This window comes from Elgaria multicarinata, chromosome 1 (genome assembly GCF_023053635.1).
Source record: "Elgaria multicarinata webbii isolate HBS135686 ecotype San Diego chromosome 1, rElgMul1.1.pri, whole genome shotgun sequence".
NCBI lineage: Eukaryota > Metazoa > Chordata > Lepidosauria > Squamata > Anguidae > Elgaria > Elgaria multicarinata.
Genome location: NC_086171.1, coordinates 48,398,360 through 48,418,941, shown reverse-complemented (window position 1 = coordinate 48,418,941; position 20,582 = coordinate 48,398,360). Strand labels below are relative to the sequence as shown.

Sequence of the window (20,582 nt, the reverse complement as noted above, 5' to 3'; positions counted from 1 at the left end):
CTGCCTGCTCCTGTCCCCTCGGTCCTTCTATGAAAGCTTTGGGAAAGAACTTTGTGAGAACCAATGGAACAGGGCTTCTTTTCCTTCTCCTTTAAAACCTTTCCCATTGCGATTCTATAGTTGCCCATTAGTAAGCAGGTAGCTTTCTCAGGTTCTTATGGATACTGCGTCACCCACCCCTCTGTCTACTATGAAACCTAGAACAGGAAGGCTATTGCAGAGAGCTGCTACTGAGGACGACAGGAGCTATATGTGTTTCAACTCTGATGCACAGATTTGAAACCAGCGCTGTTCTGTGGGTGAGGAACAAGCATGAGAAATGTGTAGGATAGCAGTCTTTGCTCTGCAGCTGTTCTGGGAAGGGAACAAGGAAAAAGTAGGCTATACCAAAGAAGACGCTTGGCTGCCAGCACTCTGACCACTATAAGGCAGCTACATATTGCTTCATGACTTCTTCCTCAAAACTCTTATCTTCTTGTAGAGTGATGCACATTGCCCCCGATATGCATCACTCTATATTTAGAATGAATCTCATTTCTGTTGCCCTTTTTGAGGCTCTTCACAGTCCACTTCGGTTTTTACTACACTGAATAATCTGGTGTTCTTGGCAAATTGCTCAACCTAAAACTAGTTTGGTTATAAGTTAAATAGCACAGATCACAATATAGATCCTTGGGAAACCCACTGCTTACTTGCCTCCATTTTGATGACTAGCTCTTTAGTCTTATTTACAAGAATTTACTCATTAGCCCATTTCATATACTATTAAACCAGTATTCACTACCAAGGGAACAAACATTGCCCAACTTTTGGCTCACTCACTTGCCCCCTCCTGCTTTAACATAACTGTGAGAGGTCAAAGAGGGGAAGGGGTGTGGATAGAGGAAGAAGGATCAGGCCAATTTGATGGTTCCAAAGGTGGCTATTGAAACTTTTTGCCCAAGAACCCCAAAACTTGGAGCTGGTCCTGCTTCCCCTCCTCTAGTGTGGCCACAAGGAGAAGATAGGAAGCAGCCATTCCTAAATTAGAGTTCCCCATTACATCCGAACTTTGAAGAACTCTGGTTTGTTTAAACCAGCCTTCCCCAATGTGGTACCCTTGAGAACTTTTGGACTACAACTCCCACAATCCTTTAACCGTGGGTATTGTGGCTGTACTGATGGAAGATGGAGTCCAAAAACCTGGAGGAAAGTTAGGGAAGGCTGGTTTAAACTATGGCTTGTTCAAGCAAGCCAGGATCAAACTGGGGTTTATAATTCTGGCTTCTTTGAACAACTAGGGTGTAAACTAGGGATAGGAACTCTCTGGCCCACAAAGGGGCCATATCCAGCCTGCCAACATTTTCTGGAAATGTTGAAGCCATGGGGGTGGCAGACAGAATTATGCCCCAGTAGAAAATCTCTTATCTCCAATCAGCAGCTGATTGGAGAGAACAAAACTTTCCCATCTGAAAATTGCTTATCACTGCAAAGATCTGGCCCTGCAGTTTTAAAAAAGCCTAATTTCAGTGGAGGGACACATTTTCAGGAGTCTGTGTGTGTATGTGTGTGAGACTGAGATAGAGAAAGACAAACTCTGTGTGAACATGGTCTGGGCAATCACATCATGGGCTAGAGCACTTAGACCAGGGTGGAAAAAAATCAATGGGTGTTTTTTTTTAAAAAAAAAAATCAGATATATTTTTTATTTAAATTGGATTTTTTTTAATAAAATGCTTTTTGAGGAAAAATCTATCTAAAGATAGTTTTCTAAGATACATTATAGTCCAAAGGTTATTCATCATGAAATAAGGATTAGTTTTTAATTATGTAGGATGAGGCTGTTCAATTTTTTTGGTAAATGAATTCCATCAATCCAATAATCCATTTCTGTAAGATTATTTTTCTCCTTCCAATAAAGTACAGCACAAAAGTTGTCCAAATATGAATGATTAACGTATTAAACTGGAGATAGTTCACCTCGCAATAATTTCATAATTATCTATCTATGATGTGTTTCTAATAGTATAACCAAATCAGTATTTTTTTGATATAACTGTAAAACTAATCTGAAAAGCTGCTATTCTAAAAATGAAACCTTCATCTGGTTGTAAATATTAAGATTATACCAGCAAGAATGAGTCTTTAGTAACTCTGAGGCCTTAGCTAGACCAGGCTATATCCGGGGCAAACCCGGGATCAGGGAGGGATCATCCATCCCTTGCCCCGGGATATAGCCTTCCCCTTTGGGCCCGGTTTTTCTGCGGTCCCAGGCTGAGCCCGAGACCATGGAACGTCTGGCCCGTTTCCATGGCTTGACCCCGCTCTGCGCGGAGCCGAGCGCTGCATCCATCGGGGTTAGGGTGGGGGAGCGGGAAAATGAAATGAAATTTTAAAAAGCACCTACCTTCAGCGCACGAGCATTTGTGAGTTCCTCTCCCTTTAAAATTTTTTTAAAATGGCGGGCGCAACACCTCTCTTCCTGAGGTAGTTGCACCTTACATGTAAACTCGGGCAAGATCTCACGTTAATCCCAACACAAGGTCTCCCCTCCTCTCCCCCGGAACAAAAGGTAGGTCTAGCTAAGGCCTGAGTTGTGTAAAATATAGTGAGGAAGAGTGAACTTTTGGGTGGGGGGGAGGAAGTCACAATATTAAATCGAGTCTTTCTGAGTAGTGATTTAAATTGTGATTTAAATCAAATCCACCCTGCCTTAGACTGAAAAAGGTTTTCCAACCCAGGCTTAAAATAACCAGAGTTCCCCCAAGGGATCTCTAGTTTAGAAGGAGCTGCTTTTTATCTCTTCCTTGTGGCCACACTAGAGGAGGAGAGGCAGCGCTAGCTCCAGGTTTTGGTGGGCCTTTGGGCAACAAAGTATCAGGAGGACCCTTCTGGAACCATGTATCTGGTCCACCCCCTTCTCTTCTAACTATCCCTCTCTTCCCCTCTTTGGCCCTTTTTCCTATTTAAACTAAAACAGTTCTTGTCCAACACAGCAATCCCCCTACTGTCAAAAAAAGATACAATGCATTTTATAATGCATTGCTACAACAAAAGACTAACGTGACCTATGGAGGTTTAAAGGCTAACACATAATTCTGTCTGCCACCCCCATGGCTTCAACATTTCTGGAAAATTTAGATGAATGCAACTAAAACACTTTCTGCCTACGTTCTTCAACAACAGTCAATTAGGTGTAATAGATATGGATATATACATGCAGGTAAGTTAAAACTATGGACAGACAGTTTCTCAAGACCACTTTCCATCAAAAGATGATGCTTTTTTCCCCCCTGGTGGTATTGTCTGTCTCCAGCCAAAGAGAACTGCCAGGATTTAAGCCTGCCATTTGCTCTAGAAGCAAGTTCTGCACTGAGTCCCCTCAACAGCAACTACCTTGGCCAGCATGCCTAGCAAAAACAGCTTGCAGTACATCAGCAGTGGCAGTCTCCTCTATCTCTGCCTCCTTGGGCTCTGCACACTGACTGCTTTGTTTGGAGGCAGTGCACTGGCACAGCTCAGGGGGCCTGCACCTGGAAGATAGAATGGTGTTGTTTTTTTAAAAAAAACCACTAGTTAGCCAGAGCTATGGGCACATTGAAAGTAGGACATTACATGTCAGTGGCTAACCCTCGCCAGCTGAGCAACCATTCTGACCCCCAAGGCCAGCCCTAAGAAAAGGGGCAGCAGGCAAGCCTGCAGCTCACCAAGGTTCAGTCCCATGATACTCGGCTATGGTTTAGCATTACATATGAAATTAGTCTAACAGTTAAATTTAAACCAGGATGCTCAAAATTCCAAAGAATGTTAATTATTGAGAGAATTCTCAGATTTATCCTCAAGTTTCTGATTTGTTTTAAAAAATGTACCACCCTAACATATCACTCTTTTGTAAAACTACAAAGACATCATGCATCCTTATGAGCTTTGGGTCATCCACAACAGCCTAATCCAGAGGTGTATGCATACAGTCACGGACTGCCTATACCTGCTTGTACATATCTATGCAACTAGACCTATTTACTACCGTAATCAAATGATCAATGCTATCAACTTTTACAGAGCCAAAAACCTGTATGGCAGAAAGAGAATGCACATGTACACAGGAAGAATATAGATTCAGTGCCTGTTCTGAAAACACTATCAGTGCTGTCAAAGCTGATACTGCAGGTGTGGTACACATTGTTTCTGATCTAGTAACAGGAATCCCACATAGGGCAGCTAAGTACATGAAGACTTATTTTTTTGTCAATCAATGATTTTCACATATGTTTTCCATTATCAAAACACACATGGAAAGAGGAAATGATGTGCAGAGGGAAGTTAAAAATAAACAAACACAAACATTCTTTAAAAGAAAGACAATGAGAAAATGTGAAGTGGAAATCACCAAATGTTGACCATAACTAGGGTTTTATAGACGCAACCTACATCCACCCCACAAGCGCTTGTGCAGTCCAGTCCAACGAACTGGGCCGTGCAATCCCATGGCAGGTGCCCAACCTTTCCCTGCAAAGTGCACATTTTCCTCACTCCACACTATTGGCACTATTACTGTGGAGGGGGGGAAGCGCACTTTCTGGAGTCTCCAGAAAGCGTGCTTTCCCCCATACACACCTCCTGCTCAAGGCCCTCTTAACGCAAAGTAGCTTTGCATTAAGAGGACCTTCAGGCCCCAATTGCAGCAGAGCAGGAAAAACCTTGCTTTCGGGAAGCTCCAGGAAGTGTGTAATTCCCCCGGGCACACCAATGGTTGCCGTGCTTTCCCATCCCGTCCCCTCCCCCACTGCTCTAATAAGGGCCTTTATTATTATTATTATTTATTTATTTATTTATATAGCACTATCAATGTACATGGTGCTGTACAGAGTAAAACAGTAAATAGCAACCTTAAATAGGTAAATTTAAGTAAATAGGACCTTAAAGGCCCTCTTAACGCAAGGTAGCCCCAATTGCAACAGAGCAAGGAAAAGAATGCTTTCCAGATGCTCTGGAAAGTGCATAATCCCCCCCCCCCCCAATTAGCGTACCTGGGGGAATTGCACACTTTCCGGAGCCTCTGGAAAGTGTACTCTCCCCACCCACCCCTTGCTCCAACCAGAGCCTTAAAGGCCCTCTTAACATAAGAAGGGTCCAGAAAATGCACTTTCCCATTGTGGACCTGCACCCAAGCACTTGCGGGCAATCGTGAGCGCGCAGATGCAGGTCCGCTATCGCGCCAGGCACATCCTGTTGAATCCACGAGGGCCAGGTGCAAGGGGGTCTGCTGTCCTCATGGCCCCAACAAGACACTCAGCAGCAACCCTAACTATAACAAAAGAGCTGAAACAAAGCTTAATGGTGAATTATTTGAAGAATCACTAGTAACTATGGAAGAGAAAAAGCCTTTGGTTGAAAAAGCTACTCAGTCTTGTACAAGTAACTTAACACTAGTTCAGTGAAATTTACTTTTCTTTGAACAGCTGACTCCCATATCAACTTCCCTTCAGTTTCAAAACCAGTTTGTCATACAGCATGTGCTGCTGCTTTTTGAGAAAAAATGAGTCTAATTCCTCCCTCACCCAAGTTCATGAAACTAGTGTCATAGTTCTTTAAACCTTGCCTATGTGGGATGTCATTTTCTATTGCCTTATTTTTGGATTCAAATACTTGACATCTGACAAAGTTAATGTTTTTAAGAAAAGTCCAAAAATAAAGGATGCTATCCTATGGAGATAGTCGTCAGTCCCTGGACTCGAAGGCCGAATCATTTGATCTCTACACTCTGGTTGTATGCATTTAGCCCTCTGCATGCATGACACCAACATAAAAAATTCACAGCGGGATGCAATGTGATTCCAGTCCTCTACCACACATTCAACAAATGTCCAAAAAGGACTAATACAGGGACACTGCTGGAGAGGAAGAGGAGGGCTCCTGCACACTGATACTTTTATTGGCAAAGCAGTTGATCAGAGATGCTTGCCTTTAGCAAGAAACATAAGCGATGAATACTATTATATAAAAAGAAATGTACAAACACCAAAAAGGCAAGAGGAAGTTGAGAACCAGTTCTACTCTCAGTTAGCATTGAATATAAACCTTTATTTCCTTAGCAAGGAATTTATCAATAATTCTGTGCACTGAACACAGTGATAACTGATGAAACAGAAACATAATAAATACTTTAATTAACTTAGAGTGCAAACTTATGCATGTTTAGACAGAAAAAAGGTCCAGAAAAGTATTTTTCTGTCTACATATGCATAAGACTGCACTCCTAGAAACCTTTTTCATCACAATATAGTGCTTCAGTCTATCCTGGAAAGCTATAAACTTCAGTAACACATTATTACAGGAGAATTTTACTCATTTACTTTCATACAAAGTAAAGCAATTAAGCACAAGGCATTTACAAAACAAACTAATTTTTGAAATGAAATTTGAAATATTTAACATCGAATGATAAAGATAAGTAAAGAAAATAAGTCATAACATAATTATACCTTATTATAACGATCATGAGGGACAGACTGCAACACGATAGGTTCCATTGTAGAAACATTTGCAAACTGCACCTCGGGAATGTACAGAGCACAAACCACATGAGCCCAACCTATAAAAAGTTAATTGCATTTTATTTTTAATGTTTTTGACAATGCAAATAGATTCATTTCAACTATATCAATAATTTCAACTATATCAAAGAACCTCCCATATGATTTGCATGTACTTTTTTAAAAAAAACAATATCATTCCTTAGCCCACCATAGAATGCAGAGACAGGATAAGATTGCAACACATTTTCGTAGAACTTCAATCCTAACCTTAAACAACCAATACAAATTAAAAAATAAATCTGAAAAAATAAAAATAATCCAAAATACTGTGATCTTATGCCCAGTTCTCAATTCCCATTAAAATCAGTAGGGTTACATATGACTCAATGGGAGCAGAATCTGCTATGATGATGAAACCTATAGGTCATTCGGTTATAAAGACTTTTCATGCAAGTCTTTTCATATGGAAGAATTAATAGTTTGCTTCTTCTCTTATTTCTTGGATGTAAGCAACAACACCACATTTTATATTATCCCAGATGGTATTTCAGGTCATAAAGCAGCATAGTTTCTTTAGGGTTCTTTTATAGTTTTTGATAATACTTCATAGACAAGTAGGATATTCTTTTGACTGTTTTTTCCCCTTTCAATTTCCAAATATTTGTACCCCAAATAAGAGCCTGCCTTATTTCAGCTGCTCTGTGCTTCCCTAGAAAGTCACAAATTTCTACTTGCTTAAGGAAACCATTTAACTATGTCTGCTACTGTTTCATTTCATAAATAGCTCAACTTGAAAATTACTTTGCTATTCAAGAGCTGTCCATATTCTGTCCTGGTCTGTTTTATACAGAGAATTCCCAGGCGGTTTGAGAACACCAATTTCCCAATATGAACAGTAGCAGAATAGTGGGAATGTTCAAAACATACTTGGAGTTTTCCCACAAGAAATTAGATCTTAAATCCAGGCCTCACTGGACATCTGTTCTAACATTCCCCCAATTAAAACAAAAAACCCAATGATACACAGAGTAGCATATTAGAATTATCATGTGTCAGACTTCTCCAGTATTCATGGAAATCTCAGGTCTATTTACTCCCTTCTCCTCCTGTCGATGCCTTGCTGCCATGCTGCACCCCCTATTCCTCCTCCTCCTATAAATCCTCCTTCTTCAAATACTCTTCTTCAGCAAAGCCTTTCTACAACCATTTTTGGTGCTATCTACCATGAATTGGCCTTTCTTCCTACTTCTTTAGCAGACTTTATTCTCTCCCTTCACTTATTTTCCCCTATAGAAGGGGCTTGTGTCACTCTAGATAGGGCTTGCGTCACTTCTGCATCCTACACAGTCCAGCACATTTTACAACCTAGAAATGCATTCAATAATTGCATTCAGTAATAGGAAATAATGTTTCAGAGCCCAACAACTGGACCTGTTTGAAGTATGAGCTGTTTTAGATTGTTACAAGAAAGCACATCTATAGCCATGCATGTCATGATACAGCACAACTGTCACTACAAGTGTGTTTCACTCTCATATTTTTATGGCAAAGCTGTGAACAAGAATGAAGTAGAAACATGTTTGTAAACATGTGGGGACATGAACTGGAAAACTTTGATTGCCTGCAGCTCTCTGAAACATGTCCCCACAATATTTAGAAACATCTGTGAAGTGGAAATAATGTTTGGTGTTTTATGGCATTTATACCAAGTACTGGTATATATGCAACAAGTTTTAATTAGCCTGTTTCAGTATTTACAAGTGTCATGCTACACACATCAAACTCCACAAGAGACTGAGACAATACAAGGGGCAAAGGTAAAGCACTCTTAGTACCAAATTATATGTTATGTTATGTTATTAGCTCTTATGGGTTTGCAAGTGGTCTAATCTGAACTGTTGAGTGGGGGGGGGGGAAGAGGGAATTTAACCCTTTGCCCCTGCCATCATGCTAATGCAGATAGGGCTCACTCAGTGGCTGCCATTTGTATTTACTCCCTGCCTTGTATTTACTTCCCAGAGAATTCCAGCAATACCTTCCTTGAACAGAGAACTCCCCCACCCCAGATGTGTAAGATTTAGAAGAAAAGAATGCTGCCTCTATAGAATGGTAACTCCAACCCCATCCCCAAAATGTGACCCTATAGTCATGCTACATTGCATTCAATTATAGTCAACTAAAAAGCAGTTTACAGAGGATAAGGTAAGGGGGAAATGCAGCGGCTTCACAGAAACATGAATATAAATGCAATTAAATTTCTTGCTTACTAAAGATAACTTATGGTGGCATTTTACTTCCACAATAAAAGCATAAACCACAGGTACACTATCTCAGATGAGAGAACCAAGAGTTAATCCAAAGTTCTTGCTTTTAAGCCAGCTATCCTGCCCCATTGAGTATACCCATGAAAACCTGGTCTCTCCAAAATCTTCATTGCCTAAGTCTTCACTCACTCCCTAACTACTCCCAGATTCAGCACAAGTTTTTTGTCCTTACATTCAAAGCTCTTCACAGATTTTACCCCCTAAGATAGCCCAATATATTCTTGATCATGAGTTACTAAAGCTCTCCTGATCCCTGAAATGACCAGCTTTTCTTTGTTGCTGCCCCTTATGACTAAAACTCCCTTGGAGAACACCGAGAATATGCTGCTTCTCTCCACCGCCAAACCCTACATTTCCATAAAGCTTTTGGCACAACCACAAAGAATACAACAATCCTCTGCATGTTTATTCAGAAGCAAGTTCCACTGTGTAGAATGGGAACTTACTCCCAGGGAAGTGTAGAGTTCCCCTACCCTAATTTAACTAAATGCCTAAGTACATGGAACTGAAAAAAATGGAAGGCATCTTCTATTTCTACATCCATCACCCTCTCCTGGCACTATCTCCCCAGGTCAATATTCAGATTGCAAGCTCCTCAAGCACAGAAAATTGTCATCTCATACGTTGTAAAGCACCATGCACATTGATGCTATATAAATAATAATAATCTCCACACTCAAAAGGCACACTGCAACCTCTGCAGGGCAAAACAAGACACAGACAATTAAAAGTTGCCTTTTGACATTTAGACTCTTGTTGACAGAAAGCTGGACTCTGATGAAACTCCATTTTAAAAATCTAATTAGAGACAGTGGTCCTGTTCAGACAACATGCTAAGCCACGGTGGTTAAGCATATTGAGCTAAACATTATGGCTTAGTGTGTTGTGTTAACCATGACTTAATGAGCCATATGAATCATTCCTAACCATGGTGGCTACATAACCTCAGTTTAAACATGCTCACTAACCATTTGCTGCAAAAGGGTTAGTGGCCTAACCATGGTTTAGCATGTCTTCTGAACAGGTCCAGTGATTTTAACCTGAGCTAACATACACAAACACACTGCTTCGCAACACTCCATCTTTCTGCAGGGTCAGGCAACTCCCTTAAGGCTACCATGTCAGAAAGTGGCACAAAGTCACCTTCTAGAAGCCAGAAAGCTGCAACAGGAACACCTGGTCTACTGAAGGGGGGGTGGTTACCCACCATAAGTAACCAAAACAAGTGTTTAATTACAAGCCTGTATGATCTCGAAGTTATATTCAGTGGCCCCAATCCAATATTAAGTATGTTTAAGTCCCACTAGAACTTAATTAGAACTATCTTGTTCCAATGGGACTTATACATGACTTAAGTTAGATTGGAAATTACAACTTTTACAGCACAGAGAAATAGTATTGTAACACCCAAAATACAAACTTCAAAGAAAACATTCCATCTATTTACCTCAGAGTCTGAAAGACAGGAAGCACTTCCTGTTATCAACACTCCATAAAGCATATTTGGATGCACTTTATAAGAGTATAAAACTGGGCCTCCTGGTTGATGTAGTGTTGGAGGAGGGCTTCACCTGTTGAATTTCTGCCTGTTGTACAGCTGTTAAAAGGACAGGAGCCCTGTTAGAAAAAGAGGTGGCAACCCTAGGAAGTGCTTGGGTAAAAAGACAACCAAATATATTACAATACAATAAGCTGAGTTCTTTAAACTATCTAAATAAAAATATCATTTCACTCTCCATTTTTTTTTCTTCCACAGCCTAATAAGAAAATACTGGAAATGCAGGGAAAGCTTTTAAAGCACAACTAGCCAAACTTAAGTATTTTCCCAATCCCATTTATTTCAAAGAGAATTAAGCAGGTGCTCTTCACTAACTGCCACTAAATAAATAGGTCTGGAAGTGTTACTCTTGAGACATGATGCATCTAAATGTTTGTTTAAAATAGTTTCTCTGTGAAGACAAAATAATAAAGTATATGAAATATTGGTAATGCTCCCCTTCACTCTATCATAACATTTTCTATTATTACTTCATTAAATACACAGGTCTGTTTTTTTAAAAGGCTGCACTATTAGTAATGTAAAACATTCAAAAAAATAGATCTGAGTATTAAATTCTCAAATGCTTCAGATGAGATGCAAGTTTCTTTTTATCTAGATATACTCGTACAAGAAATATATCTAAGGCAGTGTGCTGTTAATGGAAAGGGAAAAAATAGTAATATTTTCTTCAGACAATGACTGATACATTAACTTCTAGTGAGAGACCATTCTGGCTTTAGTGGTTTTTCTTGCTATTTGCTGGAAACAATGGCTTTGCGCTTCAACCAGGCCAAGAGATGTTACAGCAGCGCTCCCCAACCTTTCTGGACATGTGGGCACATTTGAGAGTTTGAGAAACTGCTGTGAGCATCACCAAAAAATGGCACCCACGGAGGAAGTGACTTGTCACATAATGGCTGCCATGGGGGCCTGGCTAGTCAAAAGTGAGTTAAAGAGGTGAGAGGAAGAGAAATAGTGACGCTGGAGGCTGTGAGGGATGGGGAAATAGCAAAGCAAATGGGTAGAGAAAGAGGGAGGCTAGACGCTAAGAGGGCAAAAAACAGTGAGCTAAAGAGCTAGGTTGGAATTAGCGAGGCTAGAGGCTGGGAAGGAGGGGTAAAGCAAGGCAAAGGGGTACAGAGGAGAGCAAGAGCAAGGATAGAGACTAGAAAGAGGGAGAAAGAAGACTGCCCTAACATTTTGCAGTTTTCCTTAAAACTATTTTTTTTAAGGTGGCTGGGAGGCGAGAGCTTCAAAGACACCACTGGCGATCCCCATGAGCACCATGGTGCCATGTTGGGGACAGCTGTGTTAGGGAATTCAAAACCAGCTTTAATAATACTTAATAGTGCTTAGGGGCCTACAACAATAGAAGAGGCAAGTTTCAAACTAAACCTCTGCTTTTATATATGGGGGCGGGGGGCGCTTGTACTAGGTAATGTGCAAGCTATGGCTGTAACTTTCTTTTGGTTCCCAAAAGTTATTTGTATTCACTTCTCAGTCCTTCTCTCCTCAGTAACTCATAACATTTTATACCAGACATTAGCATTAATGCATCTCTTCTACTTTCTGCCCATACAAGTTGTTCTTTTGTTGAAGATCCTAGAAACTGACCTGCTGCATTTGTACTTAACATTGTTTATGCACCCTGTTCCTTTCAAACAACTTTTAGTGAGCTAATAATTTTTCTTAACATTTTTTTGCCAGCCCGAATGTCAAAAGCAGTTGGCATTTTTTAAAGGCTTAAAACCATTTTAAAAGGTCTTCTGAACCAAGATAGTTAAGGATATTCCCCCAAAGCAACAGCACACTAGTATCAGATATAGAGTATCGTGAATCAGTGTGGTGTAGTGGCTAAGGTGTGGGACTGGAAGTCAGGAGATCCGGGTTCTAGTCCCCACTCAGTCAAGGGAACCCACTGGGTGACTTTGGGCCAGTCACAGACTCTCAGCCCAACATACCTCACAGGGTTGTTGTTGTGAGGATAAAAATGGAGAGGAGGAGGATTATGTATGCTGCCTTGGGTTCCTTGGAGGAAAAAAGGCGGGATATAATTGTAATTAAAAAAAACTAGTACGTTTAAATATATTTTGAGTTCTGAACAGTCACTCTTTTCATCAGCCACAGCATTTACTAACCACAGAGAAAAGTTCTAACACTACTACCTATTTATAGTGGGCAGCTTGCATCCACTAAAAGCACAAACATTACTTAAGGAACTTCCTAAACATGGCAAGAGTTTGAATTACACAGAGGCTCAGAATGTTTGGTTGAAATCATCATGCAGAAAGAATTACATCCTTGACTAAGATACCTATTCAGAATTGTCTGCCCTTGATATTCCAGTTGACAATGTCTTTCCAAGTATTGTTATATCAAAGGCAACGTGATGCTCGAAGTGTGGAAGTAATCTTCCAAGTATTGTTATATCAAAGGCAACATCATGCTAGAAGTGTGGAAGTAATCTTGGATGACATCTGATGGCTAGTATGAGCTGCCTTTCAATCTTCAGGCAAGCAGATAGAATAGGAAGGACTGAGAAGACTCCTTGTGAAGCAGATAGGGCTCTGCAGGAAGTGTTTACAGAACCTCCATCAAGAGGCACCAAGTATGTCTTGGCCACTGTGAATAATTAGGGTATTGTCTGATCCTCCCAATTGTTTTAGAGACTAAAGGGAATAGAGAGAAGGATTAAAACTAATCAACCCCAAGGCTATGCCACTGAAAGGCATCCATTAGTTCTGTATACATCTATGGTGTCTGCACCCACATTTTCCTATTATTTGTTTCTTCTGTTGGCAAATAAGTCTACAACTGGAACTCTGAAATAACCGAACTGAAGGGAACACCATGTAGCTCAAAGACCACTCCAATTGGTCCACTTGCTGCCAGCCCAACCAGTCCATCCAAATGTTGTAGATGTTTCTCAAATGCTTGGCTTCTAGAGGAAACCAGCTTGAGGGCTTCCTTAACAGAAGAGAGCAAATCCCCCACTCATTCTGACAGGTCTTCATGCATGCATTGTCAGTTTGCACCAACACATTTATTCCAGCCAGCATGGGAGTGAAGGCTTTGAGAATCTGGAAGACATCTTAAGAGGTCCAGGAAGTTGACCACAAATTCCTGATGGATTCTTTGTAGAGGGTTCCCCACCCAGATAGATTGACATTGGTTGCAACTAACCGGTCTGATTCTACTACGGGCAAGGCACATGTGTATACCTCCCTACAACAGGGTTCACAAAGGCATGGACTTATGAACCTACTGGGTACTGAGAACTGACATCATTTGGTTCTGAAGCTCAATAGGAAAGTCTGAAGAGGCCAGAGGTGCAGTAAGTCCAAGGGTGTCAGGATCATTATTCCCAATAGACTGGCTAGGAAAACAAGATGAACTAATCTTCTCTGAGAGAAATATCAGGTCTGAAATTTATCCTCTGAGATAACAAACAAACACCACAACTAGGTCCCAGATCCTACTTGTGCCTCTAGGGCTCTTACTGTAATCTGCCTAACTATAGACTTCACCAAGTGAACTATGTCCTCCTACCATCCTCAGATATAAGACTGGTAATGGGGATCTAGGGTGGTGGCAGAGGATAAACCAACTGGCAGAGACTAATGATGGTACTAATTACAACTGAACTGTAGGAGCAACAATGGCAAGACCAAATCAGGAGTTTATTGGGCTTTTATAACATCAACTGATACCAGGAAATATACTCAGTGTAGATGTGCCAAATGATTCAAAGCATCTCCATGTCAAAGCTTTTCTGCACCAGAAACATATTCACCTAAGATCTAGAATTATTCTGGTATCTTCTAATTTCTTCAGGATACTGAAAGAAACACATTCTTAAGAGCTGCTCTCTCTCTGGCATTAGCTCTGGGTCTACCTATTTCTGCTCTTTGATAGCTCTGGGAGATAGCTGTGATTTTCCGGGTTGCCTGAGCATGGGGAGGGAAGAAGCATTCTGTTGGTTTACTGGAAAAAATGGGGATAACCTTCCCTGGAAAGTAGCCTCTCACCGGGTAACTGCAAATGTTGAGTCTTTTCCTCAAACAGGAACTAAGGAAACAAAGAGGATGCTGCTTATCAGTAATTCTTTGGCTTGGGAGAAACTTTTGAGGTTGCTGTCACTTCGTTTATGGTATCCCAGAGATGGATGAGAAGAATAAAGAACATCTAGAACTGGGAGTCTTCTTGTCCATAACATTAAAGGACAAGTTCCTAAGGATCTTGTTCCACTTAAGGTGTGGAACAAGATCCTAGGATATAGGGGTAAAAGATGAAAGAAAGGCCAGAGCCTGCTCCTGAGATATAAGGGCCTTCTCCGCTGTGGCACCCTGGTTGTGGAATGAGCTCCCCAGAGAGGTCCGCCTGGCGCCTACACTGTACTGCTTTCATCGCCAGCTGAATACCTTTTTATTCTCTCAGTATTTTAACACTTAATTTTAACTTAAATTTAAATTTTACTGTTCTAACTCTGTATTTTAATCTTATATCAATTTTGTTGCGTGGTTTTATCCTGGTTGTGCTTTTTATACTGTATTTTGTAATTGTACTTTTAACATGTTGGCTGTTTTATTATGGTTTTAACTTTTGTGAACCGCCCAGAGAGCTTCGGCTATTGGGCGGTATAGAAATGTAATAAAAAAATAAAAAAATAAGATCTTTGTTTTTGGTTTGTCTCTTGCTGTCTCTAATAGCTTGGTGTCTCCCCTTTTGGAGTTCCTGAAGCGCATAATATACACTGCATTCTCATCCAACCAATAGGATGACTTCATGGGATGTCCAACTCCACTGGAAGAGTCTTTTTGCCATAACTTTCAAATCAATGAAAGTGAAACGTATCCAATGCCAAACTACTGCTAATGTAAATTATACTGCGCTAGTGTAAACAACCACTACAGCAGTGCCTGCAGCACTTGTTGACACGATAGGTTTCCCCAGAAAACAAGTCATACCAGCAAGCTCTATTGGTATTGTGCTAGATGTTATTTATACTAGAAAAGCATGATTTACGTTAGCAGTAGTGTTGCATTGGATATTGTCCTGAATGTCCTCCTATCTACAAGGCAAAGAACAATTTTTAGTTTAACGAGATTATGTTCTTTTTCATTCCCAACAACATACTAGAATTCAGATAGCCTCAAACAAATATGCCCTTAACGCAGCCTCACCAATCAAATAAAACTTTAGCTAATTAGCTTATCAATTAAGGTTTGCAATCCTATGCAAGCTTCCTTGGGACAATGCCCCATTGCGAAACAATGGGACTCACTCCTGAGTAAAATTGTGCAGGTTTTAGCAGCACAGCTTGCAGAGCCAGTAATTACAGTCTACCAGATACCAAGCAACGTACCAAGAGCTTACATATACACCATGGTATCAATAGATCTGTAACAGCCTACCATAAAGAGAATTTACAATGTATGCACACCTGATCAACTATCTAGAAAAGATTGGCAAAGTTCTTCTCACAACTTGGTGGGACACTGCACACAGTCAGCTTACCAAGTGCACATAACAAGTTACTACTTGATAAATAAATATCAGTATTAATTAACTGTAGACCACGAATTAATCCCTATTTTTACATGACCACCCCTCAATCCACATGCAATAATGTTGCTTTTTGAACTTGAATACACATTCAAGTTCAAAAATATGAGATTAGTCATTGGTGAATACTGCATTGGTACCACACTATTCCATGGTCTGTTAGTAGATATTTTGAAGGTTTGCCAAATTGTGCTATATTTAAAGTGTGATATTGAAATGCACAGAGTTCTACTGGAGTCAGCTAGACACACATACACACACCCTGAGTAATGGCACTGAAAGCTACACTGACAGCTCTATCAAAATCCATGTCGCTTTTGTTTTGCATAAGCCACGTAATGTTATGGCCTAAAAGAATCAATCCCCACACTACTTGCAAAACTTCACATAAATGTACGCCACCCTGAGTTCTTAATGATATAGGGCGGGATACAAATGTTTTAAATAAATAAATTAAATAAATACTGAGGAATTTAATACAATCTTAATATACCCAAGTTTAATATGAGTTATGGATATCTCAGCACTAGTATTGATGGAACTGAGAACAAATAACTAATATTAAAGGCTTCCCTTTGAAAATGAAAAGCTTTTTAAAATATATATCTATTAAGGAATTTATATCAAAATCTAACTATAATCAGTTATAAGCATTTATACCATATATCAGTAGTTGACAGAGGCAGCATTTTAGCAACCTACGTTTCCATTGGGCTTTTCTTTTTTATAAATGCAACAGAGACTTGAAGAAATCCAGAGAGAGAAAGCTGCTGACTCAAAAGCTGGCATGTGACATTCCTTACAAACTTAGGAGATTCCCACTCTAACCCTTTAAAAACTGATGACAAAACTATTGCATTGTTAGTTGGCTTTCAACCAAGCAGCTGCCTCCCAGAAATCCTGTTATAAAGCCGACAAAGAATGCTGTTGCACAGCATTCCTGATCATCATCCAGTTGGAACAGATTTCAGTCCAAGAACAGGCTTTAAATACGCTGAACTAAGAAGCTTTGTTGTGTACACTGTAAGCTTCCAAGTAAACTGAAAACAAGATTACCATAAAGCATCCAATATTAGCAGAGTTTTAAACAACAAAACCCAACGTTTATAAGTGTGCCTTATCACACTGCAACTTGTTTTCCAGAGATACCAGGCTAAAAGGGGGGGAGGGGTATCTGGAATCCATTCTTGCCTCCAGGCTGCTAGCTATCCTCAAAGTTGTCAGGAAAAAATGAGATCAGAGATGTGTAACTTGAGGGAAGTAGCACTTCAAGTCAATGGCACACAGTGATTAAATCCTCTGTGGAAATCTAACTATGTAGTCAACTACAGAAAGCAACTGAAATTAAATTAGTGAATGTAATAAACAAGAAGTGCCCAGCTGCTTAGTAACAAGATGCTTTTGGACAGGTCAAAGTAAAGAATTTTGTGCAGAGGGGAAATAATTATTAAACTGTACAGTGTGAATGGAGCAATTTACTAAAAGTGGACAGGACAAGTGGAGGTGCAACTGCACCACCAAGATGCAGCTTCATGGGTAGATGTTACCAGCCTTTTCTGCCCACTGAGCTTCTCTCCTTTATCTTTAAGATTTCAAGGTTCAAACTTTGGTGGTGGTTCTTCCAGTATTACTAATTTCATTGCACTGTATAATTACTCTTTTGATAGAGTTAATAATTTACTTGCTTTTACATGCTATTCTGTTTTTAAATGTAGTATAAATTCCCTCAATATAAATATATTAAGCCTACTGTATTTTATGCATTCATGACTAAATAATCTGCATGTCATAGCCATAGCTTGAAAATTTATATTGTAAAAATGTTTAATTTTTAGGGTTAAAACATTTTTATTATGCTTTAAAAACTGCAACAAATAGATCTTCCCAGGTCAAGAAAAAACATGGTTTTTTTCCTGGCAAAACTCACCATGAATTAATTCTATGAAAAAAATCTAACATTAAGTTGAAAATTATTTTCATTTTAGGCATTATCAAGAAGCAACTTCTGAAAATACTTGCAAAGTCTACAGCATCTCTTTCAGACTGCTGATAACATGTGGCTGATAATTTGAATAAGTTAGCAATTTGATGTTTGATAGCTCTTTATATTTATTTTAAAATTGGTATGGTGCCAAACATGACTCCATGGATCCCCCAAGCTGGCTAATATCATATAACAAACATAAAACCAGTATCCGTTTAAAATACAGATAAACAGATAGGCTTAATTCTCCCCCCCCCCCCCATTATATCTATCGCACAGATTCCAGAGTCATTAGAAGATATGCCCTATCAACAAGGCCTCATTCAATTCCCTCAAAGCCTACTGAAACAAAGGAGTTTAACAAAGTTCTGAAAGTAAATACCAACCTATCTAGGTTGTGATAAGACTTTTTGCAACTCAGAAAAATTCCACTGGATGGCACTGTGAAGATGCAATGGTGGTATAGACATATTTCTTCACCGCCATCCACAAACATGATTTCAAAAGGGCTTAATCCTGTGCTCAGCTGATTTTTCCTCCACCTTTGCTCATCTCATCATCCCTGCAATTTCAACGACCTCAAGTCACAGGAATATCTAACCCCAAGAGAAGGTACTCTAGAACCATCATGTCTGCTATCCAGGTCCGTTCCTTGTTCCAGAAAACAAATAGAGCTTTCACAGGATAACCTATGAAATTGGCTGGCATTTTGGAAAATCACCTCAATCCATCAACCTCCAGGAGAAGGTTGATTCCAATTGGCCCATCACCCTACAGGGCTTGATAGTCTGTCTCCCAGCTATCTGTCCATGACAATGGAGTAGTTATGTCCCCCGCCCATACAGCACCCTCTGCCCTCTCATGCACTACCCTGACAGATTCACACAATCTGTGGCCAGCAACCACAAACTCATGGTATTTAACACCTCTGTTTTAAAAGGCAGTAGTACAACTGCAGCTAGACTACAAGGTTAAAGTGAAAACCCTTGGAGATCACAGTAGATATGGGCTGCTATTCCATACAAAGCCGCATGAAGCTAAAATCAGTTCACTTCTTGGTGCATACCATCATCCCTTTGCATACAATTTATATGGAGAGCTTGTAGTATTCTACATCAAGAAAAATCCATATTCCATTTCAAGAAACATTATGGTAATAAATAATTAGGCAAATGAAAACTAAATTATACAAACTTTGGGTTTTTTCTAATAGAGAACATGTTGAGCTCTTAGGAAAAAACAAAAATAAAGAATTACAAATCCTGTGCTACTGATACTGAACTAAAGCATTTTATTTAGAACCCTAGATAACTAGTGAAAAATTAGAGCATAAATATATTTTTATTTTTGCCAGATTTTTATCTTTTATCTTTTAATTGTTTTTGTAAGCCACCTCAGAAAGTCTCTTGTGGAGTTGGGACATAAATCTATCAAATACATTTTATCAGAGAGCCATGGCTGAGGAAAATTCCACAAGAGGAAACCCAAATTCTATATTCACAATAGATGAAAATTTAAAATGAGAGAAATTTCCATAAATTTCCCATAATCATCCTGTACTGACTTCCAATTGTTTTGTCATTTAAAACCCTAAATCAGGGGTCCCCAAGTCTTTTGGAGCTGGGGGGCACATTTGGGAATTTGAGAACTAGCTGTGGGCACCACCACAAAATGTCTCCCATAGAGGATGTGGCTAGTCATATAATGGCTGCTGTGGGGCTTTGGCTAATCAAATGTGAGTTTAAAATTAGTGGAGAAGAGAAATACTGAGGCTACAGGCTGGGAAGGAGGGGGGAAATAGCAAGGCAAAGGAGTAGAGGGGAGAGGAAGAGCAAGGCTAAAATGCTGGGGGGAGGAGGAACAAGGTGAAGATGTGTGGAGAGAAAGTGTGATGCTAGACACTGGGAGGGAGAGGCAAAAGCAAGGCAAAGTGGTAGAGGAAGAGCAAGGATCTTTCTACTAAGGCCCTTTCTACACCTAAGGATTATCCCAGGAAAATGGAGGGATTGTCCCTGCCCGCTCCCGGGATCCCCTATGTGTCATTTGGATGTACAGGGATGATCCCGGGGGAAAGGGCAGATGTAGAAATGGCCTAGGAGGGGGGAAACAGTGAGCTAAAGAGGAGGGGAAATGTCAAGGCTAGGGACTTGGAGGGAGGGTGAAATAGCAAGGCAAAGTGGTAGAGAGGAGCAAAAGAGCAAGGCTAGAGGCTAGAAAGGGAGAAAAAGAAGTTTACCCTAATATTTCCCAAGGTTTTTCCTTAATTTTTTTTTTTTTTTTGAACAGTGCAGGGAGAGGAGTTTTGTGGGCGCTGCTGGAAGTCGCCACGGGTGCCATGGTGCCTGCTTTGTTGTGGATCCCTACCCTAAATGGTATGGAACAAGGATACTTGAAGGGCCACCTTTTTCTACATGAGTCTAACCAGAGATTTTGATCTGAAGTCTGGTTCTGAATGCTCTCTCTAGCCGATGTATGCTGAGTGGCTACAGGGTAGGGCCTTCTCAGTGGTGGCACTGAAATTGTGAACTCCCTCCCAGGTTAGCTTCACTCCTTCCCATGTTGCATTTGAGGCATTGAGCAAATGAACTACTATTCCAGCAGGCCTTTCAAGTCTTGTGACTATCCTGATTTGAATTTCTTTGCTGCTCTCA

General features: G+C 40.1%; 1 protein-coding gene across 4 annotated transcripts in view; it reads right to left on the bottom strand.

Moving 5' to 3' along the window:
• MLLT10 (MLLT10 histone lysine methyltransferase DOT1L cofactor) overlaps window positions 1-20,582 on the bottom strand; it is a 133,150-nt gene that overhangs the window by 98,366 nt on the left and 14,202 nt on the right. For 3 of the 4 annotated variants that reach the window (XM_063127683.1, XM_063127677.1, XM_063127689.1), the window contains exon 5: window positions 6,465-6,574. The exons of the other annotated variant lie outside the window; for it this stretch is intronic. In XM_063127683.1, the coding sequence (XP_062983753.1) occupies window positions 6,465-6,574 (110 nt within the window). The remainder of the gene's footprint in view (window positions 1-6,464; window positions 6,575-20,582) is intronic. 4 annotated transcript variants of the gene reach the window in all.